This window comes from Opisthocomus hoazin, chromosome 3 (assembly GCF_030867145.1).
Source record: "Opisthocomus hoazin isolate bOpiHoa1 chromosome 3, bOpiHoa1.hap1, whole genome shotgun sequence".
In the NCBI taxonomy this organism is placed as follows: Eukaryota; Metazoa; Chordata; class Aves; order Opisthocomiformes; family Opisthocomidae; genus Opisthocomus; species Opisthocomus hoazin.
Genome location: NC_134416.1, coordinates 70,596,267 through 70,623,141, shown reverse-complemented (window position 1 = coordinate 70,623,141; position 26,875 = coordinate 70,596,267). Strand labels below are relative to the sequence as shown.

The 26,875-nt window shown below is 41.3% G+C and overlaps 1 protein-coding gene and 1 long non-coding RNA gene across 3 annotated transcripts in view; one reads left to right on the top strand and one right to left on the bottom strand.

Annotated features, from left to right (window-relative positions):
* The window catches only part of STX17 (syntaxin 17), a 35,663-nt gene extending 18,920 nt beyond the window's left edge, over nucleotides 1–16,743 (bottom strand). Inside the window, exons 1-4 of one of the 2 annotated variants that reach the window (XM_075416617.1) lie at nucleotides 16,648–16,743; nucleotides 11,326–11,408; nucleotides 9,858–10,039; nucleotides 1,859–1,924 (exon numbers count right to left, since the gene is read on the bottom strand). In XM_075416617.1, the coding sequence (XP_075272732.1) occupies nucleotides 1,859–1,924; nucleotides 9,858–9,980 (189 nt within the window). In that variant the 5' untranslated portion in view covers nucleotides 9,981–10,039; nucleotides 11,326–11,408; nucleotides 16,648–16,743. Of the gene's footprint in view, nucleotides 1–1,858; nucleotides 1,925–9,857; nucleotides 10,040–11,325; nucleotides 11,409–16,446; nucleotides 16,515–16,647 lie in introns of those variants that run through there. The other variant, XM_075416618.1, reaches the window with a different exon arrangement.
* The window catches only part of LOC142360872 (uncharacterized), a 28,276-nt gene continuing 18,074 nt past the window's right edge, over nucleotides 16,674–26,875 (top strand). The window contains exon 1 of the long non-coding RNA XR_012763476.1: nucleotides 16,674–16,995. This is a non-coding gene — a long non-coding RNA (uncharacterized LOC142360872). The remainder of the gene's footprint in view (nucleotides 16,996–26,875) is intronic.

The following is a 26,875-nucleotide window of genomic DNA, read 5'->3' as shown; positions in this document are numbered from 1 at the left end:
GCCTTGGGTCAATATTGACTTAGGGATTCCTAATGTATTTTTACAACATCTAATTTTGAGAGCAAAGTGTGTGCTGAAGAGAACATTTGGTATCACAATAATTAATCTGATTTCTTCGCAAACAAACAGATCACAAGTCCGTTGGTAAACATTTAAACAGCTTACAGCAAACACATTCTACATGTCATATAATTTATTATCCAGTACTCCAGACTCCTAACTATTTAATTAAAACAAAGAGCTAGTCTACTTTTCTTGCGTGGACCCAGATACTTATTCTGCTCTCTGAATATCCAAATGTGTACCACTTTAATGCATAACTTGTGTCCAGATCTAAAAGCAGTAAGCATGAAATAAAATATAAGAAATTTATTTTGGCTGAAAGTGAAGATGGCAGGCTTCAGGTTCCAGACAAATATAAATGTTTCTAGAGACAAATAGGAGGTTTTATTACTAAAACACTTAACATATTTAAAAACATCTTCAACATGATTACTTTTTCTCCAATTATTGATAGATTTTGTCTTACTAAACAAATTGTACTGATAATAAAGGAGTTCCAAGAGAAGCCTTTCCTACTCCTCAGATGTGAAAATAGATTAGAGCACAAACATAAGCAAACACATGCTTACTACACCACATCTGTTAGGATGCCATTGTTTTAATAGGACTACCACCTTTGGAAGACTCTTTCAATATTAAGAATAAACTTCTATTCCAATTTCAAAAACACTTGGTGAAAAATCAAAATACACATTCAAAACTCCAAATAACAGAAAAATCAGGTGGATTTCATACATACCTTATCATCCACACTAAAAAAGCCCATTAACGCCTTCCACTCCTCAAAAAGATACGTAACTCCAGCTCTGCCTACTGTCTAATATTCTTGTTCAATTAGGATTAAGTTCTTCTTTCTGAGTTTTTTTTTTTTTCATTTTTAGCCTGGTCTAATTTCCCACAGGAGTCAGTAAGGCATTGCAACAAACACGGGAACTTACAGTATTAGAATTATGAAATACAGTAGTTTAGCACTGTGCTACCCCTGCTGGCAAAGCCTGCTTGTCTAGATTCAGCGTAGCTCACAAAAGGTTCGTTCTAGTAACAAAGTCACGTCCCTCCTCTGAACAACATCTGTGAAACCAACACAAGATGCCTCTCCCGCTGGCAATGATATGTCTGCCCCCAGAATTTTGCCAGTACAGCAGGTTATAACCACTAGCTGCTACGCTTGTGTCAGCAGACTCTGCAGTGCAGATCTGGTCTTTGTGTTTATTGATCATCTTCTCTGGCTGTGTGCTGTTTCGCAGTGTGAAGGCTGATGTTTGGCATTAGCTTTTGCATCATTTTCATCAAGACATGCATTTTTTTGTGAATAGACGTGAGATTCCCCATGTGCTGAGTCATGGGTGACTACGCATGAGGTCACTGACATGATGCCATGCTAACAAACGCGTCTGGTATTTCCTCCTTTGATGATATGATGCATCTAACAAGACACGTGCACACCAAACTAGTAGTCCAGATGCTCTGTGTTTGGTCTGAAACCATGCTTTAAAATTAACAGTATCCCTTGTTGCAATTCATGGCTTCTAATTTAGCAATGTAAGAGGACAGTTTGCAAAAGGCTAGAGTCTCCAAACCCATTTGTTCAAGAATCCTGAAACATTTCTGACTGTATTTGCCTCATAGGACACAATTAGGAAATCCCTACCTTTTAAATGAAGTAAAGCAATACCATGTATTTGTCGAATCCACCTGTCAAATATACGTCTCTGTGAAGATCCATCCCTGAGGTAACCAGTACTACATATGTAATTTAATTCCATTAATATCACAGTCATTTTAATATCCTTACCTGAACCGTTCGTCCTGCATTAATGTGCTCTTCATGCAATCTGTCCCAGAGCCTGCACCTTTGATACTAAAATAGAGGAAAAATACTTTTTACCAACTGGCTGTACATAAAACGTGAATCTTCAGTAAATAACCACTTCAGTTTTCCGAAATTGACAGTAAAGAAGCTGAGTCATAGGCATTTCCAGTGCAAAATTAGAGAGGTAAAAGGCAATGTATTTTGTACAATGTATTTTACTGAACTGCAGATAACCAGGGTTTCAGCATCAGTTTTAACAACAAAGAAATACTGCAGCCTCCCGATACTTCTGTGGCATAAATCACTTGGTGGTCAGCAAAACAAAGGGCAGGAGGAGGAAAAAGGAATAGGGGATAAGCAGTACCGGTTGTATAGGACAACAAGGTATCTGGTATTATTTACAAAGAAAATTGTATTCATTACATAACGCCACTGTCTACATTTACGCTTACCATTTCCATACAGTTACAAACACAGTTAGGAGAACCATCAGGGCAGATTTGGCACCTGCATGAGGCTCCACCAACTTCAACAGGAAACTATCCAGACAGCACTTGCCACGGGACAGAGACCAGAGTAATTCTTCCATTAGCAGAGAGGAAGTTTTGCAAAACCACTGCATATCATCAGATGTAAACCTTTTCATCATTAAAATAAATCAATCTCTGCTATTGCCAGTTGACATAAAGAATATAGAGACATTAATAGGAAAAAGAGTAGTAAAACAATAGAAGTAGAAGCTGCAATTCCTGGAACATGGGCTGAAGCCATCAAAGAATTCATTTACAATACCAGACAATATTAGAACATTCTTTTTAATGTTTAAATAACAAGACAAAATATATACACCATGACTTCTGAGGTATTTTTATGTAAAGTTTAATTCCTTAATTTCTTAATATGCTTTGTAACCAATAAAAAACTTTATCAACAGCCTACACATTTCCTTAATTCTTTTCATAATCTTAGAGGCCACCGCAATAAAGATCGTAAGTTACTCAGCTTCCTAAAATACAACAAGAAATCTGAAGTTACTTCTCATTTTCAGAAAAAAAAGAGTTATTTCATGTTAGGATTTTGTAGTGCTATGGAAGAGAAAAGGTTTTGCGTTCAATTAAGTCAGGTAAAAGTGATTTTTCTAGGAAACTAGCAACTTCTGCATAAATTATTATGCCATTAAAATTACTGCCATTGTTCTTTAAAATAAAACGAACAAAAAAGTCTGTATCAACAGTAGATCTTCCAATTCAGTCACCTCTGAAAGAGTACTGAAACAGGAATTTCTGAGGGTAGAACAGAAGAGGCTTGAGGAAAAATCACCTTTTCAGTTTCAGCTGACTGTAACACAATGTCCGCGTACCAAATAACAAAAAATCCTGTTTTGCAGCTAAGAACAACGAGAAGAATTCCTCAGGAAACCTTTATTGCTCTTTAAAATTTCTACTAGAAATGCTCAGCACATTAATCAGCTTTACATATTTCAAAGTTTTATTACTTTGCTTCAAATTCCTAGTATGCTAGTGATGACTTCAAAGAATCCAATGACTGAATACACCCAGAGCAATGACATTCATGTGGTCAGAGAATTCTTCCTTGTTGACTTCTCTTTGTCACCAAACACAAAATAGGCCATACTCCTGGGCAACGTTCACTCTATGGGACTCAAGGACAGCAAACCTTGAGAGACAGTATTGACATTATTTACCATTAATAAATGCATGCAAAACTAAGGGACAGCCATGTAGTAAAAATACCTGTGGAACCCTAACCTGTTAGAGCAAGTCCAGACAAGGGCCACTCAAATGGTCAGAGGGCTGGAAACACCTCTCCTATGAGGAAAGGCTGAGAGAGTTCAGCCTGGAGAAGAACAGGCTCCAGGGAGACCTCACTGCAGCCTTACACTATGTAAAAGGGGCTTCCTAGAACATATAAGGCTATATAGAACATATAGGCTTATATAAGACAGACTTTTTACTAAGGCTTGTAGTGACAGGACAAGGGGCAATGCTTTTAAATTGAAAGAGGGTAAGTTTAAACTGGACATAGGAAAGAAATTTTTTACTATGACGGTGGCAAGACACTGGCACAGGTTGCCCAGAGAAGCTGTGGCTGCCCCCTCCCTGGCAGTGTTCAAGGCCAGGCTGGATGGGGCTTTGAGCAACCTGGGCTAGAGGAAGGTGTCCCTGCCCATGGCAGGGGGGTTGGACCAGATGGTCTTAAAAGCCCCTTCCAACCCAAACCACTGTATCGTTCTATGATCTTTAAAAATAATTGTGCTATTGCCAAATAATTTATATTCCACATCGGAAATACAAAACATAAGCTTGCTCTTAGACAATCTTTTATCCTCTTTGTCCCTTTCTGATTTGGGAACTCTCTTTAGAATGAAACCTTATACAAATGTCTGTGCTCTGATGAAGACTGCAGTAAGACTCAGACACCTTAACTTCTCCTTTTGTGTCACCTTTATGTATCTTCCCACCACAACAATGGTCCCCAGCCAAAGGTAAAAAGTGTTTCACACAACATCCTTTAACTTTGGCACAGTTATGGGAAACAAAATTAAAACTGAAAGCAACAAAGGCAAGGATGCCATGTCTTACAGCACTTTTTTTTTGTTTTTAAAGGATTGTTGCTTATCACCAACAAAGTTTAGGGCAGCATGCCAAAACCTCTACCTTCCTTTAGTACCATGACAATTGCTTTCATCTAACAGAGGCTAACAGCATGCATTTTATTCCCTCTTTTGGAGTGAAAGGCCATCCAATCCACAGAATGTGCTTTCAAAACCAAGAACTCTACAGGGACAACATTAAAAGAAAAAAAAAAAACAACAAGTATAGGGTACTGATTTCTTAAAGATGTAAGTCTTCAGAAACTGTCATATTGAAAGTTGCACTCTCAAATAGTTGAGAAGCAATGCTATGACGATGGATTTATGGTAGCCACTTCCTCTGAAAAGGTGTACTCAAGGTCAAATTTCATTATATATTGATTTTATAGTTTCTTCAAACAGTGATTTAGTAGATTAATTGTTTGGACTATCTCTGGAACCTAAGGTTTAAATCAATATTCATGAAATGAGGTGAGAGATATTGGCTTCATCATAAGTAAATAATGTTGCTGCTCTAAGCAATTTGACATAATTAGTGATTTTTGCTTAAAAGTAGCCTCTAAAATAAACAGGACCAGATTCTACAAAATTATCCTTTTACCTCTAGGGATGTTTGGCTTACATGGTTGAAAGTTAATTTTACAAAAAGTATTTTAGAGAAAACCATTTAAGCTGCTGACGCTGACAGCTCACATAAGTACTGTAACACATTCATTATGGCTACAATGTATGTAAAAGATCTAAAAATGTAAATTATTATGCAAGTATTTGAACTAAACTATTGCTGGTGTTCTGACAATCTAAAACCATCTCGGGTGACAGATTTCAAATTCAGATTTGTCATATTTTTATTCTTTCTCATAAATCAATAAACTTCTGAATATTTATAGTTCTTACAGCAAGAAAATTATTTTTAAAAAAACCCTAAAACTTTAAAATTTTAAGAACACTTCACTGAGTGTGGACTTTTTAAAGAACCTGGCATTTAGGGACTATTTTTTTACTCAGATGTTATTACTTCTCATAAATGCTCATACCTTATATTTTTTGTCAATACACAGCAGTTCTGAAGCCTTCAGTACTGCTGAATACCTTCTGGTAGTTACCAATTGTTTATTTGAAGGTTTTATCCATAGTTACTTGTTTCTAATAATTCTGTTAATTACTAATCCAAATATCGAATCTGCCAGGACTTATACTCTCTAGAGATGCAGAAATTTTTAATTAAAAATATTCTGTAATCAAAGACAAATCTGTACTAAACATTGCCACCACTTCTTGCTTTCATAAAAGTGTTGTTCTAGAGGAAACACAGTTACCAGTTTAAAGAACTCTTTTTACAATTAAAGGCTGATATGCAAATATTTCTGATATGCAAATTTTATTATGTTGACTGAACAGATCATTCACATTGCTACCAGCAACCTGAAAATCTCAAGAAGTGTCCAAACCAAATACTTCTAGACTGCATCAGATCTTTACATTCAAAATACAAAATTCAACTCAGTAAAGCACCCTGGTATTTCCATGTGGTCACCGAGTGCCGCCACAGAAACGCTGCGGTTTGTATTGCCTATAATTCAACTCTGGCCATGCACGAGTTTCTCTGACAATGCTTTGAACAAAGTGCTAAATCAAAACGAACCTAACGACTCATTTCATCCTGAGTGCTAATATTTTCTGCATTTTCTTCTGGCCACAGAAAACTATCCTTACAACGATCTCCCCTTCTGCCTGCAAAACAGGAATGCTTGACTCAAGTGAGCTGCTGGGCCAATAAAGACTTCAGCTGACCAACACGTGGCTGAACTAAGTGGAAGCTATTTCACCCCTTCCCTGACACCATGGTAACACTATCTAGCTGGATATAGCATAATTATCCTTTGTCTAAATATGTATAAGATTTTCAGCGGGATCAACCAGTAACTGGCCACCCCTCCTCACTGACCAGGTTCTGCAAAACGCAGTGATTTCCAAGATCATCTCTCACACTGGTAAGTCCTACACAGTGCAATAACCGACCACATCTCCGATTTTCACTGTAGCACCCAATGCCTTCTGAAGCTTCTTGTTAGGGTGTTTACACATCCCTAAATGAGGGGGGCTTTACATATATGGACAATACTTAGCAAAGAATCTATTTAGCTGTACAAAGTAATATTCTTCCAAAAAAAAACCAAGCAGCGTAACAGTTATGCCCATCCCCTCCATCGTCTCTCCCTAATTACTACCTGACACACATCAAAAGCTTATTTTTGCCTTCAAAGTGCAACAAAACCATTTCCGTACTGCTAATATGCCCTGCTAATCGCTTCCCATTCTGTACTGGCAGGTCAGCTCCCCCCTCCCATCAAGAGTACCTTTTTCCATTAACCACCTGTTTGCTCCTCTCAAGCAAGGCTGTAGCTTTTATGCCACCCTTTAGTGGGTATTTATTAACTGCATCCCTTCATTTCTGGACGCCTTCCTCAAGACTCTGAAGAATGGTACGCCTCACTGCTCCACACTCATTGATGCTGGTGGTGTTAACTGGAGTGCTGCCCTGAAGATATAATTTTTAACACAATTTTAACATAAGCCAACTACAGACCAAAAACTCTACCTTTCCAACCAAGAAATCTCTCTTGGTGGATTACGGCAAATGTTGCTTCCATGAGCAGTTGTGCAACTTCTGGTTAGAGCAAGAAGGGAACAACCTAGCTACCAAGACTGTCTCTATCTGAATGAAACAGCTTGCATGGCAAAGCAATTATTATGATGCTTTCCTCTCGGCACCTCCGAAACCTGCCCTGTTCTGCATTATTCTTCACTAGCTGCCCTTAGCTAGCTCTATGGCCACTGCTAGGTACGGGCCATGCACATGGAGAGACGTACGCACTGATCCCTGGAGGCCGTACACCTCTCCAGGGCAATCAACAGTCGGGGCTCCCTGGTCCCCCATCATCTCACCCAAGAGCAAGCTAATACTGACTCCTCTGTACTCTGGCTACAGTGCAAAGTAACTCAATTAGATGTTCTGTGTGGGTGAAGCTGAAAAACAGAAAGCTGCTCCTGGCCACTACAGTACAGGGCTGCTGCAAACTGGCCAATTCCAAGGCAAAAAAATGCTGAATCAGATGGCATCTAGGTAATGTCATGAATTATACAAATATGAAATAGCAAAGAGTAAATAACATGCTGTGACTGAAAAAATAGGTCATCTCATTCAGAAGCTACTGCTTCAGGCAAATATTGTACTAATACACCTTTCATTTTGTGAATATTGCAGTTCATATCCTTATTGTGTCCTCATTACATCCTTACCAGAAAAGAGTCAAACAATCATCTCCCATCATTACTCCCAGCAGCCCTAGGTCTTACGCTGTCCCAGTTTTTCTCCCTGGTCCCATGGTTAGCTACCATTTCTGCACTTCTGTCTGAGGTATTTCTTCCCTGTTCTTTATCCTGTGTTTACATGAGCCAGGAAGAGTTTCCTCCCGCACACAACTAAGGGAAAGTAAGAGGGTGAGGCTGCGGGAACACCAAAAAAATCCCCGTTTTCATTCTCAGATTCACGACCAATCGAATTAGCAACTCCAAGAATGAGCTCTGGTAATTTCTAGCACAGGAGCGTGCCAGTGTTGGGTTAATCTTTAGCAATCTCCAGCTGGTAGAGTTTAACCGGTATCCACCTGCAAACCACTTTGTTTTCAGAATCGTACCTCTTGGCCAAAACATGGCAGATTTTTAGAGGCACAGCAAAATGTACAGTCCAAACAAAGATCACCCCACAAAAAATCTCAAGTTATTGTTCTAACATATATTACTGCTTTGAAAAGAAATTATCACTAAGCTGTCAATCACTATCACTTAAACTATATATTTTTTATTAAAAGAAATTACTATCACTTGAACAACACATTATTTCCTGACTATGTTCTCAGAAACAAATACATGGATTTGTTTTCCCTCCTCCCCCATTGCCAAACTACTTAAGGCAGAAACCTGGCATGGAGAATTTAATCCAAAAGGTTACTCACTTGGTAAAGTTACAGCAAAGTTATGGTAAAGTTGTGAACAAGTGACAGCAGCGAAATACAAACCAGTTTCATTTATAACATTATATACACCCTTCAGACCCCACCTTTCAGGAAATCACAATCACGTTCACATGTTTTCTTCCCATTTACTCACTCCTTCCCAAGGTGTTAAAAAATGTAGTTAGTTATCCTACAGGATCCAGACTGACATATATACTTGATTTTATATAGCGTGAACAAGCCTAGTGAAATTAATATGATGTATGATTTTTCAGAAACACGTCCAGAACTTCACAGAACTACAGATACTCACTGTCACTGATTTTTCTGTGGTTTTAAGTACAATCTCATCTAGAAAAAAAAAGTCTTTTACCAGCCATTTCAAAAATTCCATTGCAATGTTGGTATTACGACTATAAGCACATTTCCTGAGTCACTCACTCTCTTCCTTTTTTTAGTGCCATCACCTGTTTTAGTAAATCTCTTACCACCTTCCTCAACAAACCAATTTTTCTGTTTCCACAGGCTACAGCTACACCAATAAAAGGAGACTGCGAATGCTTCAAGTCTGAAATTTGGTCATCTGTGCTGTCAAATTGTTAGCACTGTCCCTCGCATGGTTCTGGCCACGCCAAACGGCTTTCTCAGATAAATAATTCCTGAGAACGGTTAAGGTGTTATAAACGCAGAACAGAGGCCATTCCCAATTAGCAGTGTGGATGCAGCCACTGTGTTTGGCAGAATATGAGGGTTTAATAATACGGACATAGGCCAATTCATGCCACACAACTGTCCCAGGCATGTTTACTTTACCAGTAGGGGCATTGCCACAGTATATGGAAGAATTTAACATGGCACTAATTTTTCTTGGAAGTATATTCAATTTCACTGTCAAGTGTGAGCTAATGTCAACAAGAAGCATATAAACATGCTGCAATTTTGCTACAATTCTTTTTCTATTTACTTAAATAATTCAATTTCTCTATTTTTCTCATCTCAGCTTAAAAATATATATAGAACAAGATAGGTACAAACAGTAAGTTATTCAGAATAGTTGGCGGCAAACCACTCTGACTCAAAAATAAAGGAAGACTATTGGGTTGCTCTCCTTACAATAAGTTTTTAACACAAAACAGTAACGTTTCTCACTCTGTAGACTGACTAGTTACTACAAAGGTAAAGGTCTTTGTACACACTGAAGTACCAGACAATACAGAAGCTTCATTTTCAGACAAATTGAATTAAGGCATTTCATAACCAACTTGTCATCAAAATCTCTACATAATCTTCCAGGGTGACTGCTTCTATACTGTAAAAAGAACTACGTTAGTAAACACTGAACACTAACCTTCTCAATATTTATTTGGTGTTTTCTTAACCTTTCCAAATCCGTTGGAATTGCCACTTTAATGAATTTCTGAATGGCAGGTTCAATTCGACGGAGTTTAACTTTTTCGTCATCTTCTGACATCCTAAAAGCAGTTTTCAAGTCAACACTTGTCCAATATACCTTCACCAAGGTAGAAATCCCTGAAAACCAAAGAATTACAGACTTATAAAACTACAGTAATCTAGAATCACTTTTTAAAAGAAAGCAAAATAAGGTAAATCAGTCTTTCTAATAATCACATCTATTCCAAAACCACATTTGAGCAGTATTAACTGCTTAAAATCTGGGTACTCTATTTGCATTTAAATTATTATTTCCATTTATTTTCAGGCCTTGGGGATCAATTTTCATAGATAAAACTTAGCACTAAGAAAAAAAATGAGCTAAATAATTAAGGCAGAGGCAAACATGCTTTGCAGCATAATGATAGATGGAAGCCTTTGAAAGAAACTTCCAATTAGATGCTTTGCTTGATCAGAGTTCAAGTTTTGCCAATTTACATTCTGAAGCATCTTAAAAATTGTAAAGCGTCCTGAAAAGACACCAAAATAAAATTAATTTTGGAAGTCCATTTCCTAGGAAGATTAAGAGCTCCTGAATTAAGATTTGCACTCCACGTTGCATTTGTCCTCTATTGAAAATGACTAAGGCATCGCCTAACAAGGGGTTTTAAACAGGTTGCTGAAATATTTGCAGGACTGGTACATAAGCAGCCTGAATTCTGTTCCCTGCATACCCATAAAACATAACTTTGAAGTTTCACTTCTCTAAAAGAAAGATATGTAGAACTGTATATAACATCATTTATCTACAGAACATATCAGTAATATAAAGGAATTCCATTAAGCAGAATGCACACGAGGGGCAAGAAAAAACTATTTTGCAGTTTTAATACTGTATAAACAGAAATTATTTAAATGAGATTTTCATTCTGTGTACTCCTTTTTTAACAAAAACAAAAAGCTGAATTGCAGATAAGTACGAGAAAGTTTTGTCACAAGTGTCAGTAAAAAGGCACGTGCTGACTCGGTTATAAGAAAGTACCTGTACTACAACAGCAACTGCATCGGAAGGCTTTCCCTCATTTTCCTCTTCCAGTAACCAAACTAATGTAAAATAATTAAACTAGCATAACCCTCCTGTTACAGATGAGGCACAGCAGAAGACAGCACGTTAAAAAAACCTTCCTGTTTTTCATGCAGCCAAACAGTGAAATTAGACATTATTTTTCTCACATCCAGCTATGGTGTGAAAGTGAGGAGGGAGAGCGCTGAGGTTTCTCTGAGACCTGCGATCCCTGCAGGCAGAGAGAACTCAAAGGCAGACACACCAGTTGGTGGCACTGGGTCTTCAACTGAACCGCTGAAAGTTCAGCCACAGCCCTCACTTGTAGGCTGCAGGGTGGATATGCACAAATCTCCCTCACCTTCAAAGGACCCAAGCGGTAAGCATCTTCCATCAGGCCAGGGAGAAAGCTGAAAGCGCTTCTGGCGAAGGGAAGCTGGTTTTCTAGAGGAAAATAGTCCCAGATTACTCACATTTTCCAACACAGCTGCAAATAAAACTATGTTGTGTTTTTCTGAAGAAAACAATGCTAAGAGAAGACTCTCCTTTATCTATCCCATCCAACAAAGAAACTGAAAACTGTGGGAAATGGAGCATTTACTGACAGAAGAACAAGTTAGGGGAGTCAATCTATACGGTTTCACTGCATAGTTACCACTGACACACCTTTTCCTTTTTCAGAACCTCAGAAGGAACATATTTCATCAATTGACTTTGCAGTCATTGCTAAATCATCCCTGCTCCAAATCATAGAGATATACTATCAAGTAGTCTTACAAATCCCTTTCTAACCCAATGCATTTAATACTAATAGGCCTTTGTCCAAATCTGCAAACAAACATGCAGTGGGTGGTTGCACATTTCACTGGATGCAAAAAGAATTTTAATCCTTTTCTGTTGACTTACTCTTTCCACCGTTCTAAAAACAGTAGCTTAAATGCCAGATGATAAAAAACACATTGGTTCATTACACCTTGTTCACTACGGTCCCTAACACTTTTGAAAGAGACACTTGTATCTCTCAGTTGAACTCCATTTTGAGCCTAGACCAGATTATTTTTGCAATGAGCAAAAGACAAAAATCATCAAACTCCAAACTGCAGTACCTCCTCTTTGAATATACATTTAATTTCCTGACAGCTTACATGCTAATCCACGAGTTTATGAGCTAGAATTTATTAAAAGTTGGTTCCTTAAAGATATTTAGCAGCCATGTCATGCTTTTCTTTAATACTGAATCATCCTGAAGGAGCGATGACACAAATTCTTCAAACTTATCACCCAAGGTGAACTCACAGAAACCCACAGCCCATTCTGTCTTACAACAAATACAGGAGAGACTAAGCCAAATCCATCACAATTTTGTCCTTAACCTTCAATGACATCTAGAGATCGGTAATAGTCAAAACTGACAGTTTAGATGACTTTTAAGCCAGACCACTGTGAAAGCAGAGTTAATGTAACCAAAGGCCCTATGTCTTGAGTAGGTGATCTGAATAAGCAACAGGTTTAAATTCAAAGATTTGGTTGCATGCGGCACTCTGGACAGTAATTTTTTTCTCCTTAAAAATTCCTAGACAGTAAACTAGCCTTCATGTCAGCGTCTATGCATCTGTTTAAGACACTGCTCCCTAAAATTCACTGCACAGTAAGTGTGAAAAATGAAGAAAGAAATATAAAAACTCCTTACACTCTCATCAGGTCTCCTGCTTAACATTCTTTCAAACAGTCTAGTAGCTTCTGTAACAAAAATTCTAAGCCATAAATTACCAATAAGAAAACATGCAAGGTCTTACTTTTCTTTTAAGTTTACACAATATGGTAAATAAAACTGACATTACAAGTTTTTGTGATGACCGTATGTTCGTTCCAGATGCAATTTCAAGGAAATGTGAGGTTCTTGCATACTTTATCAGGTTTGTGTCATCCTAAGCATAACTTTAACAATTAATTTCTAAAGCCATCATGCCTGTTTTTTGAGCAATCGCAGAATAATAACAGGACAGTTTAGGTTGGGAAGGATTTTCCTACGCCATCCAGCACAAGCTGAATTAGAGGTGGTTGCACAGGCCCTTGTCCAGTCAAGTTCTAACACCTCCACAGACAGATGCTCCATACACTCACTAGACTCCTCCTTCAGTGTTTGACCATTCTCCAGGTTAAAAACAAACAAACCAAAACCAAAACAACCTTACTTGTCACTAAACCAGCTTGTGTCCATTGCCTCTCATCTCACTGTAGCGCACCTCCAGGAGGAGCCTGGTTCTCTACCTTCCCACCCACCTCACTGCGACCTCCCCTTCCTCCACCTTCTCTTAAGGCTGAACAAACCCACCTCTCTGTTTCTCCTTGAATGTCATGTGCTGCAGCCTCCTAACCACCTTGCTAGTCTCACAGGTGCCACACAGAGGGGAAGAGTCACTCCCTTGGCCTGCTGTACCTCAGCCCCCTTTACTAATTCAGCCCACAATGGGGCTGTCCTTCGCTGCAACAGCACCCTCAGACTCATACTCATCATGTGGTCCACCACAACACAGAGGTCCTTTTCTGCAAGGCTGCTCTCCATCAAGTCTTCCCGCAGCCTGTTCCAGTCATCAGGCTACTCCATTCCAGACGCAGGGCTTTCTTGTTTCCTTTGCTGGAACTTACGAGGTTCCTGTCAGTCCATCTCCATCCCATCAAGATCCCTCTGAGTAGAAGCTCTGTCCAGCCTACCAACCACTCTCCTCAGGAAAATAAAAAACACTGCTCTCAACTTCAGCTTTTTAACAAGATAATTTTCTCTGTGTCCTTGGATTGGGATTGCAGTCAGCACATACATGAACCTGCATAAGCTCTGAACTCTTCTCAGACGGTGCCATTCAGACACCATGAGGCTGTGTGAGCCATCACCTTCCCCTTCTGATTGTTTCTGTACAGAATGATCCTTATGGGTCCCTACCAAATTGAGATATTTTACAACTATCACTTGAACAGGGCTGGGGCGTCCTTCCTACAGGCATTTACCAAGCTCCAAGCACGACAAAATCTCGAGTTCTCCGAGACTGGAATACATGGCTCTGATCCTCTAAAATATAAATTGAAGTTTCAGAAAAAAGCCCAAGAGAATACTGTATCATTAAATCAGTAATTAAAAATGTTAGATATAACAATTTGTAATTAACTGTCCTTTATTACATTCACTGTGTGAGACATTTTCATAAACAAAGAAACTACAGAACCTTGTCTTTTCAAACGCTGATGCTACAAGCTTGTTAGGGGTTATCTCCCAAGTAAAATACTTTCAATTTAACATTCAAAATTCATGCACAAAAATTCAATTATATTTCAGTGACAGAAATAACACTTATCCAGAAGTGATCAAGAACCAGAAGCAGAACAATTTTCAGTCAACTGTGTTAATAAACAAGAAGACGTATCCAAAGCATACTGTAGCAGCATTATCAATGTATTAGATAGTGACAAAAATTATATACATATCTCCCTTCTTAATATTTATACTTTCTGGAGACTGCCCCAAAACTGAAACTGTAATTGGGAAGTAATATTAGCATAAAAGAACACCACTAACTTGGTATCTGCACTTAATATGAAAGTCATCCCTGATTCTTACGACCCAAGACATGGAAAAATTCCTTAGCCAGTTTCTTCACCTCATGGACTTGAAATTATTAAAGTGTACCTTCCACAAAGGATTAGTCCACATGTTCTTTGTTTGTAAGCAACAGAGCAAGAGAACTGAGGAGTTCCACTGTTTTGATCTTTGCTTTACCAAATAAACAGGTACGTAAAGCAAAAAACAATTTTCAAAACCAGATCACTTCCTCTTCCAGCTTTCAAAGGTCCAACCAGCATATGGTATCTCACTTCACTGTTTAAATCAAGTAATTGTAAACAGTAAAAGAATATTAAGACATCCAATTCCAAGCGGTGAAAGTGTGAATGTTAATTCTGACACTAACACAAAACCTCCTCTTACTTTGTGGTGGTGCATAGAAAGCACACAGTCATTTAGCTGCAGTCAATCAGAAGTAAAAGTCTTCTTACGTATGCTAACATACTTGTATGACAAATATCAGTAAATGCTGTTAATACACATCAAATGTAACACTCCTGAACTTCTGTTAAACTGCCTAGTGTTCTCCATTCAAACACAATAGCAAAAATGCAGCATAAACCTGAAGAGTTCTGCTTGCCCAGAGAAACGCAATGTAAAACTCCTGTTTGATTTTAAGTCACTTCACCATACTCTGGACATCCACTGCCACTAGAAGAAGTACTTCCAGCATAGATGCCTTGTTTCTAAGGGTTGTAATGCCAAAAGGATTTTTCCTTTTCTCAATGCAAATAAAATAAATTAGAATACAGACGCTAGAATACAGAGACTTACAACAGCTTTCTCACTAAGGTGACCTGAAACACTACTTCTTAGAGTAGCACTGGCCCCAAAACTGCAATAGCAAAGAGTATGCACTGTCGCTCACTTGGCTGGGGTCTGTAGCTAGCGAGGAACACGCTCCTGTGGCAGGCTACAGCCAAACTGTGCTATGGGCCCGAATTACATCTTCCTCCTTTGGCTGCAAAAGGAACCAAAGTCGAACAGCTTTGTTAGATTGAAATCCGGCACCGTCAACAGCCCCAGCGTGTTCACAAAGTGACGTGAAACTTCTTAGTGGGACGAAGAGCTGCGCGTGTGGGATCTCGCACCCGGCACCCAGACCCAGCAGCTGTACGTAAGGGGCTGCGGTTCCAAGCAGATCCGTGCGCTCGTGGACACCCAGCAAGGCATGCTTGCTCCAGACAAGCCCAGGGCACCCAGCTTTGAGAAACCAGAGCGGACGACAGGCACTTTGTACTGGTTTCACGTGCTTAAGCCAGGCGCGGAAGGGCAGACAACCCCTAATGACTCGCACGCCAGAAGCTGAACCGGTGGGGCGAGTCTGTAGTGGACGGACACCTGCAATACGTGGCCACCACAGCTCAACCTGCAACCAGAGCCCCAGTACCGACTTTTCTGCGCTGCTGAGCTACGGCCCTGTTCTCACCCCGGCAAGCAGGAGGTGACAGAGGCCTGCGCTTCCCGCACCTCGCCCCTGACAAGCAAGGGGCACGTACAGAGAGCAGCAGCATGAGGAAAGCCCCCCGCCACGGCCCCGCCGCTCCCGGGGGCACCCCCACGGCTGGGGCAAGCCGAGCCTCTCCGCCGCCCTGGCCGGCCGCGGGCACCGGGCCGCTGCCGGGCAGGGAAACCGCCCGCACCCGAGGGGGGCGGGGGGAGCGACACGGACCGGCCAGCCCCGGGGCACCGGGAGAGCGGCGGCCGGCCGAGGGGCGCGGGCCCGCCGGCGGCAGCAGCAGGCCGCGGCCCACAAGGCCGAGGTGAGCGGGCGGCCGCCCGCCCGGCCCCCGCTGAGGGGCAGAGACCGGGGGTCGCGGGTGTAAGGGGGAACCCGGCGCTCCGCTCCCCGCCGCGGGCTCCTACCGGCAGGAACCAAGCCCAGGGCGCGCTGGGGGCCCGCCAGGCCCCCGGCCTTCCGCCCGCCTCCCCGGCAAGGGAAACGAAAGCGAAAGCGGCGGGGCCGCCGCCGGTGGGGGCCCAGCAGCCGTCCCCGGCCCTCCGCCCGCCCCGCCGCCATCCCCTCCCTCCGTGCCCCGCTGCCCTCCCCCCCCCGCGGCCCCTTACCGTGCGGCGGCTGCGGCCGAGCCGGGGACGGCGGGCAGCGGCGCCCCGGGACGCTGGGCGGGACCCGGCGGGAAGCGGCCCGGCCCCCGCCCGCCCCACGCACACCCCCTTCGCCGCGCCCGGGGCGGTTTTCCTCGGGTTCGGTTCGCTCCGTGACTCGGTGCGGGGCCGGGGCGGAGGAGGGGGAGGAGGAGAAGCTGCCCTGGCCGGGGTATGGGGGGAGCAACGGGCGCCTGGGGTAAGGGCTCATCGGGAGAGAAGAGTTAAATTTCGTCTTCTGAGAGCCAGAGGTTGCCGCCGTCGTTTCAAGAACTTTTCTCGAACCAACGTTTTCACTTGCCTTGACAGGTAATTTCGGTGATGCCAGATTGGCAGGTGGGACCCTGGGGACACCGCGCATCGATCTGTGGGGGACAAACGCCGACTGGGCCGCGCCAGTGAGGCTCCTTGCTCCCCTCGCTCCTTCTAGCAGCATTCAGAAAATAAGTATCTAGCAAGCGTGTCTGACCTGTGTTTTGAAACTAGGCGTAACCCGTTTGTGCCTGACACCGATCGCTGGGTGCTGCCCCAGCCCCGCGTCCCGGCGGGCAGCCTGGCAGCGCTGGGGCAGGTAGAGCAGAACCTCCACGGGCAGCCTGGGGTCACTTCTGGTCGCTTTACCACCTCGGAGTAGAGGTGAAAAATTACCTGGCCGCCTGGCGATACCCGTAGAGCAACTGTGTTACGCCACTATTAAAACAGGACATTTTTTAACTGAACTCAGCAGCATTAATAGCACAGACTTAAGATTTCCAATGTATCAAAGACAAATTTAAGTTGATTTTGATGTTTGGAGCAAGATTTACGTTACCTGTCCATCCGTCTGCCAGCCCGTGCCCTTTCAATCTAATTTGGAGAAAGTCATTACAGTCCTATAAGTTTTGTGGAAATTGATATGGCAGTGAGGGAAGAAACCTAAATTTGTTTCCTCAGCAAAGGAACAGTGAGCAAAAAAGTCATCTCTGACACATTCTTGTTAGCAGCAATCAGCCGGACAATCGGTATAAATACATTAGCCATCCACGTTGCATATACATCATTCCAGGCTGCTAGGTGAGATTTTCACAGGGCAAATGGAGGATAAATTGTAGTTATTATAATTAAGGTTATTTCGTGACTGAAGGATCCAAATCCACAGGGTCCAGTGTCTTCATTAGTTCTGTTGCTCAAAGGACAGCTGCTGGAATGACAACAGGGTACTGGGGGATGGTGGAATACTATCAAAAAGCTTACACTGAACATGTATTTTGAAAAGGGTAGAGAAGATGACACAAGCTAGCCTGGCACAGCCAGTTTGACATGGATACGGGGCACAACCATGGAAGTGCTCACCTGGGATGCTGTCATTAAATGCCAATAACTAAATACCAGCCAGCACACTTATGAAAAAAATTTGCTTAAACACATTTGGATTTAAGTTTGGTTGACAAAGGTAATAATGTTGATGTAATGACTTCCATCAGAGTTAGAACAGTATGATATTTTCATAAACACAACACGGAATATGAATCCCACATAGTCCATAATAAGTGATTGAGATGACAGTTCTAAAGAGAAGTAATTGTTAAGTGAAGATTTGTCATATGGTTGTCTTTTTGGGTGGTGCTATTTTTAGCCTGGTACTATTGGGAATGCCCTAGACAAAGATACCTAATTACTACTTTGCTGTTGTGAATAAAGGGCAGATTGCTTTGATAAACTCTTTTGAATTGCATTGTAAGATCTTCTCACTTGTAATAATATTCCTCTGAAGACAGTCGGATTGGAGGTTGTAGGTTCAAGATAAAGCCTCAAAGCCGCTCTCGGAATCTGAGGGAGAGCAAATAGCGTGCGATAATGCTGAATAGGACCTGGACGCTCTGGTAGAGAAGCAGCTGAACGTGAGCTTCCAGAATAAAGTTTTTGCAAACTAATGCTCTGAAGCAAAACCAGAGGAACATCAAATACAGCTGGAATGGATGTTACCCCTGTTTACAGCGCTGATGAAACCATTATTGAAATAACGCATTCGGTTTGGGCATTTACACTTCAAACTGATGTTAAATATTGGAAAGAGTCCAGAAGAAAGTTATGAAAGGTCTGGAAAATTTGCATTAATGTGAGACATTTTAAAAGCACAATCCAATGCAGGTGAAGAGGTACCTTTCTCATAAGCATACTAGTGCTTCTCTGGGTTAGAGATGTTTGAGAAGTAGAAGCAGTTTCTGTCTTTCGGAAAATAGCAAAATTCTCAAAGCAAAACTAAAAAAAAAGAAAATACTAGGAATACAGCATGTCTTAGTTGGCTGTAGGGTTAAAGTCTCCATGAATATGTTTTGAAACAATACAAAATTGTCAGTAAAAAATTCAGATTTTTTCAAAGATGTGCTGTAGCTCAAGCATATGTGTGGAGTATGTTGGCAGAGGTTCTGTGTGGTCTGATACGGAGGTGATATGACCACAAGATTACACTCGGTCCTTTCTCTCCTCAAACTTTATGACTCCAGAAGAAGACCAAGAAGTCTAGTTATGTAGCAGCAAAATAAGGACTAGGATCCCACAGATGTTCCCAAAAAGAAAGACTTTTTTTGTGAGTTCTAACAGGCAACATCTGAAGAGCTTCTGGCACATTTCGCTGTGAACATGATGTTCATGCCCGACTATCCAGTTCTGCTACCTTTGCTGACGTGCTCTCTTAGACAACCCAGCAGTGACTTCAGAGAAGTCCATATGTCCTCAAGGGAAAAATGACAATGCAAAATGCTATGTCACTCATGTAAAGATAATCAAAGGAACAAGAGTTCCACCTTCAGGTCTGGGAAAATACTACCTCTGATGGCAAAAGATATCAGAAAAAAATGTAATGTGTAGATGGAGTTGGACTTCCTGAATTACAGACAGGCTCAGACTTGTATGTCTGTGATAAATTTTGAGTGGTCTCCTATAGATCTGGTGACCGTGTGTATTCCTATACAGTTATTGGAGAAACTGTTCTGTATCACCAATAAACAACGGAGAAGAAAATCTCAAAGACTCCTAGAGAGGCAGAGAACGGTTGTACATCAGACTAAGGAGAGCTTGCAGCAGCTTCTTTTTCTGCAGGAGATCATTCGTAGTTTTCAGATATGTGGATTTAGGACCGAGATCCAAATGTGCTGTTCATTTAACATGGTTACTTCACTTTGTCTTACTGCTTGGCTCTCTTCTCGGTGATCCTTCCTTCACACGCAGGCTCTCAGTTAACTCATGCTGGGGACGGTGTTTCAGTGAGTGTTGCTCAGCAAATACAGAACTGCCCAGGTACTTACATTATGTTCCCAAAGATATATCTGTTTCCAGTAGAGCATTTCAGAATTCTGTTGCCTTTTTCAATGCATTATTACTACAGATATGCTGATTTTACTATCAAAAGAGTTGTACTGGCAAGGACCGACAAGAAAGTTTCCATTGTGTCGTGGAAAACAGCCATTACTCTGTTACAGAGAACACCGCACTCTCTCTCAGTCTTTCAGGAGCACAAGGCTGTTCAAAATGAGACATCCCTGAAAAATAAATCAAACTCTTTCAGTAATTCTTGATATGAGCAAAATACTGCAGGTTGGTGTGGGGGGAAACTGTTTGCTACTGTTGACAAAAATTGCGCTGTAGTTTTTTACCATTGTTGGAATTCTAATCCAATGCCCTTTTAGTGTAATATTGCTGCAAAACTAGCTCGGATTTGGTTGAGGATCATTTGTACAATATTGCAGAAAGCAGGTCTCCCAAGTGCTAATGAAACAGAAGTGGTTTATTATACATTAACATATTCACAGTAGCAGTAACACTGAATAGGGTGTAAAAGTAGGAGAGAAAGCAATTAGGACAAAGCAGATTTTATTTTGAGAGAAACACTTCCTCGCTGGTTGCACCGGTTATTTGTGCCTTTTCCAGCATATTCACAAGTCTCACACCGTGACTTTGATGCGGGAATGGCTTACAGCAGCCGCCACTGATCTACCCCTGCAACAGCGGTGCAGGAAAGCCTGTACGGAGAGGACCGTAGGTACAGGCAGTATCTGTGCGCAACACCCGGTCTGCAGTAGGGTTTCCCTGCTGACAAGCGCAGGGCGGAACAGGCATCACTCACTGGTGTGAGCTCATGTCGCCGGCACTCAGGGAACGTGCCCCTGCAGCACTTTGCCTGGGAGCCTTAGTGGTCCACCACCAGCATAACCAAAGGAGATGAAATATTAAAACAAGTGCTGCTGGGGTTGTGGCCCTGCCCGGACGCTTCTCGATGACTGAAATTTCATCAAGACCCATGGTATTTTTTCCCAATGTCTTTTCATTCCCACTGGAGCTGAAGAGGATTTCTCACACTCAGAAATACTGATCGACTTTCGGTATGTGCTGTAGCAACGGTGTATCAGACATTCTCAGTTTCATTTGTAAGGTCATCTAAGCAGTTTTACCTTATTGCAGAAGAAGGTTGAGCTAACTCAGTTAAAAAGCTTTTAGTGGGACTGTCTTCTGTGCACACTTGTCTCTTGTTATAGGACAGAATTACATTGTCATCACCTTAAGCTAAATCCCTACAAGTTACTCTAACTAAAAAAAAAAAGTGTTTCCATACAAGGCAGTTTTATCAACTGAATGAAACTGGTCCATTTTATCTTGTTTTCATACAAGGCCTTAGAAATTCTGTATCAAATCTTAGTGCCCTTCAAGTCAGTGGTTTAATTTCCATTAAATTTAGCAGGGTAAGGATTTTGTTCTTTGTCCAGGTTCTAGTGCTTCCTGACACAATAAAACGCAAACTGCAAGCAGGGGAAAAAAGTAGCTGGTTGTGAATCAACTGAACAAACATTTATTTATCCAGTTCATCCACCATACTTACCAGCAAACATTCCTTTTGTAAAACCATTCAGCCTTGAAAAAGGTATTCAGAATGTCTTTCAGTTGCAGACCAGAGGTGTAATATTGTATTGCTTGCATTCATAATCAATTTATATTAAAATGTTTTTAAAACCATTTTTAATTTTTCTTGCTTGGTTAGGAAGGTGATTCTGATTCTGCTGCTTCTCTGTAACACATGCAGATCATAAACAACGGCCTTTTGAATAAAAACTTCAGGGAATTTCAGAAACAAATGAAAATTTAGAATACTCACATGCATTTGGGGTCGTTTTCCAATGACTCAATGTTAATACTCTACTTTTAAGATTTCTAGAATTGTCTTTGCCTTCTCTCTTCGCTCTTGTGGGATAACCGGAAAGATGTTGTTCAGCTCTGCCAAAAAGCCCCTTGTGCTGAGAGGTGGGGTGAATAGACATGAAGATCTGTAGCCCAGATAGTTTGGATTATGGAATATTTCTTGGATATTGTTTTTCTGGAGATAAAAAGTTCATCAGCCTGTTTGTGATTTAAAATCCATGTCAGGCTCCAAGGCATACATCGAGTTAATCAGGAATTAACCTGTCTGTATAATGACCTATTAAACACGCTACTAGTTCAAAGGCCTCGTGTGCCATCTAGCTTTGGATCGTCTCCAACCGTGGCCACAAGTGCATGGTGAGGGAAGAGTAAGAATAGGGCAAACATACATGCTAGTTCCCCCTTAACGTTCTCGCAGTCTTCAACTTTTCTCACATTGGGAGTTTCCCAAACCAGATGTGGTTTGTTTCCTCAGTAACCCCAGTGGATCTCTCAAATGCTCACCCAGTCTCTCCTACAAATTAAGTAAAGCCCTTTCAGCCACAGAGCCCTTTGGCAAGGATTTTCACAGCTCTGCTGCACTCTGCATAGAGGCTGGCTCTTCTGGCATTTGATTGCTGTCCAACCTCTCCATGCTGCTGATTACTCTGTAGACCTCTTTGCTGCTCTACATTGTTGTTTTTTTTCAGGCTCAGCCACTCCTTGTGGACAACTTACTCCATAACTTTGATCATCCTTGGTGTTTTTCTCTGGGCCTTTTCCATTTCCTAAATATCCTTTTTTTTTTTTTTTTTTTTGAGATGAGGGGACCAGAGCTGCATACAGTATTCATTTTGCGGCAAATACAGATTTATACAATGTTATAATAGTATTTTCTGGTTTGTTGTCTATTACTTTGCTAGCAATTCCTAGTGTTTAATATGTGTCCCCCTCTTGGTTTTTTTTTTTAACTGTGTCTGAGAAGTTTTCCTGCAAGTCTGCATTATAACCCCAAAGTCTTTCATTGAGTGGTAATGGCCAGCTCAGTGGTTAGCTACTTAGCTTAGGAACTGACCATACAGTTGCACTGAAAATGATTGAAAGCAACATAATAAATAATGTAATTGTACAAAGGAATACTTTCACTCGCAAGAAAGTGGTTCATGCTGGAGAAGTCAGTAAGTCAGAAGTGAAGAGGAGGAATGGCTGAGGTAGAAAGTGTCTGTCACTTCTAACATGTGACAAGTGGTATACAATCTTAAAAGTAACTGAAACGTTATCTTAGTAAGTCATAAAATACACATTCTCAAATCAGAACCTTCTTTGGTCCTGTGCTGCTTGGTTTCTTTCCGTCTTACACATTTTCCAGTATTCATCAATTTCTTTGTATCTAGGGAACCTCTCATGACCTGGATCTTTACAGTGATGCTTGCTGGTATTATCTTGAAAAGTTTAAGCTGCTTCTGGCAGAAGTCAGACCCTTTTCTCTTAAAGACACAAAATGAGAAGATAGTCACTTACATTTAACTCCTTCACCGTCTCCTGCTTCCTGCTAGGTCATAGATATATCTAAGCCATGAGAGGCAATGCTGGCATAAGACAAATCGCTTAGGTTCACATTTCAAACCTGTTTCTTTCTCCCACGCTAGTCGGTTTTACTGCGGAGATGCTCATCAGTAATCCTTGAAAAAGAAAACTGGTGGTCTAGCATCAAAGATGCAAAGCTGAAGGATATCAGCTCCGTTGTCACGTCAGGTAGACTTTTTCACTATCCCACAGGCAATGTCATGTGTACGCTAAAACTGTGAAGTGCTCAAGTTCTGTAACAGTAAAGTGGGGATGCTGCATAAAAAAACAGGCATGATCCAAAGGGACTTAATTCCACAGTAAGGACTGGTTTTATAAGTAATGTTTGAATTTCATTCTATGTACTTTTAGTATGGCATTAACACTGTGACGCCCTTAAGTTCAGTCTTGTAGAGATAAACCTACTTTAAAGTTTTGTCTGAGAGAAAGAAAGCCTCTAAAGCCTATTTTAGTTTGAAATGTAATTGAAAGTTTGATTTTCTTGATGAGTACTTTGGGGTACATGTTCAGCTAGCTATTTGGAGAATTAGCTGTGCAAGTCCCATTACTGCTAATGCTACTACTAATTCCCTGCACAACATACTGAATATTTACATATTCGTTTAGTATTTAGATGAGCCATTAAAATATTGGTTTCTCACTGTTACAGTCATCTGTAGCACAAAAGAAATCCTAAATATGTGGAAATGACAATTTTTAGTTAAAGATGTTTAATGTTATTTAAAAGATAGCATTATTACAATTCCAGTTAAACCCTAAATTGTGACTAAAATGACTTAATTTCTTACCTCGGAAATAGTAGATTGGATTAATGTTCTGTGGACACCAAGAATGTAGATTATTTGCTTTGTGTGAAAAAGCTCTGGTGTCAGAGAAGCTTAAGAGAGGCATTAGCTTAATGCTTGGGTGTTACAGAGAGCGAGTTATTTTAGCAGTTTTAAATGTGGTAGCAAATACTGTCCACAGGATGGATTTTGATCATTTGTGAATGGTTCTCTTCTGTGTCAGCTATAGACAGGTAAAACACTGGGCAAAAAAAATTTTATTCGGCATGTGACTGTGTTTGGCAATCTTGCACATCGATAGCATCGTTTGACTACCGTGACCGAATCTCATTTTCAGTCAGACTGCTTCGTGCTGAGGGTCATCTCTGAACTGGACAGCAGTCCCAAAGTGAATAGGATGGAAGCAATAAATACAAAATAGCTCCTATAAGCCTTAGGCCTCAAAAGAAACCAAGACAACATTTCTATGGATCTAAGCACAAAGGCTGCTATTCAGCCTTCTTTTACAAGTAGTTGCTTAGATCTCTTAGTTGTTCCTCTAAATTGTGATTCTTAATGTAGCTGTGATTTTCTTAGGGTTTTATTATGAGTTTTACTGCTCCATCTCTGCACATATTACTGCCTTGTCCAGTCTCTTGCTACGTTTGGGACAGAGCGATGGCTCAACAGGAATAGTTGTCATCATTTTCTGAAGCACTACACCAAAATTTTGGAGGGAGGGGGCATCCAACACCTCAGGAGATCACCACTGTTATTCTCCTTCTTGATTCCTCTTGTGAAAAATGAGCAGCTTCGCTTCACTACTCCCCGTCACTCCTTAACATCAGGCCTGGGGAGCAAATGCCAAATCTGCCAGTACTTTTCACTTCTAGCATCGGAAAATTTAGAGGTAAGGCCAGGACAAACTTGATGTGGAGCGTGGCTAGATGTGGGGGACTGACAAGAAGCAGAGCAGAGTGGTGCAGTGCCTGGATGCGAGCAGAATACACCTGAACAGTGGGGAGAAGGGACTGCAGTGAAGGTAGGAGTGAGTCCAGATTCGATTTGTTTGTCTAGGAAGTCTAGCAGACACGTGGGAGGAAAATAGTTCAAAAACCAAGACAGAGTGGACGAGTGAACACTGAAATTTTACACTGGCATGTTTTTGATCTAATGCTGTGTGGGTTAAACTTCTGGTTTTGGGGATGTGACTCAGGAGTTTATCAAATTGGAGTCTGGCCCTCCTGAAGACAACTCTCGGCACCTGAGTAAATCAGATGAAGTTTGCCTGGAATTTAAAAGTGCCATGTGTTTCTCAGGACTGTTTCAGAGCTGATGACTAAAGAAATTTCCTGGGACCAGTTGAACCTCAGTCTTATTGTTTAGGTTAATGGACTTACATCAGAGCTTGATGTTCAAATGTTACAGACAAGATTTCTCTAGGCTACTTCAGGCTCCAATTATTCTGGAAGACTTTTGCTACGCATACATCTACCACTTCAGGAGCATCTTCAAGATATATTTCAGGAGAACAAGTTAGTCCTTCCTGAACTGCCTCGCTGCAGTCCTCTGCCCTCTGTGACTTCCCTTCCAGGTGACAGGAATGCAAGTACTCAGCTGTACAAAGTACAAAGAGCTGTCCCACCAGTTGTCACTGTTCACGCAATATCCATTTCCAGCAGCAGAAACTCTCTACAGATGGTGAGTCCTCGGAAGCAGGCTGCACGCAAATGCAAGCAGAGTAGCAATAACGTGACTTCTGCTTCCTGTGGAAGTCCATTGTCTTTACAGGTCGTTCTGCAAAGAAGGAGCATAAATGGGATCATAGTTTGGCTCTACATCCTTTGGATAAGGAAGGAGGCTTTCAGGAAGCAGTAGGATGAGCTTGCCAATGAGGATTCTGGGATCTTCCATCTTCCAGCCCACACCCTACACGTATTTCTTGTTTTTAATAGTTTTGTTCTTTGCATTGTCACCTTCAGAGTATTCTGCCACAAGTCTCTCCTCTCTGTTCTTCTAGAAGCCCTGCAGCAGTGCTAAAAACATTCATAATAACAGGTAGCAATGGTATCAGTACTGTAAGAAGAGAAAGAGATGTCAAAGATATGCTTTCACTGCTACCCCTAGCTGAAGCAAAGAGCCATCAGACAGCACTGGTGGTCACCATACCAATGTAAGTCATCAAAACTCTAACAAAAATGCTGACATGTTCTGCAGGAAATGCAGAAATGTGCTCCGCATCTGAGGCTATCACTCCTTCTTCTGCAGTCAGTGCCCTGGATCTGTCGATGAATTGCAAGGCAATGGCGCTTTTTTGCTCCCTCTGTATGATCAGATTCAGGTGGGAAGTATGTTCCTCTCTCTTCCACGAGGCTGCCCTAGACCTTCTGGACCCATTCAAATGCATAAGGCTGTCTGGGACACCTTAGTACACAGCATCATGCCTGTTAACCTCATCAGACTGTTTTAGAAGTTAAGACTGGCTGTAGGTTTTGAGACTCGTTGCTTGGTATTGTTTGCTTCACAAGGTGCAGTCTTCAGTAGTTTTATTCTATCTACTCAGTTGCGATTGAAGCAAATTCCAAAGACTGAGTAGTAAACTCTGATGCAACAAATAGTAACATTTCACAAGAAGATTGTAAGAAAAGTTAAAATGTTCATGTAAAAAGTTAGAATTTCCTTAGATT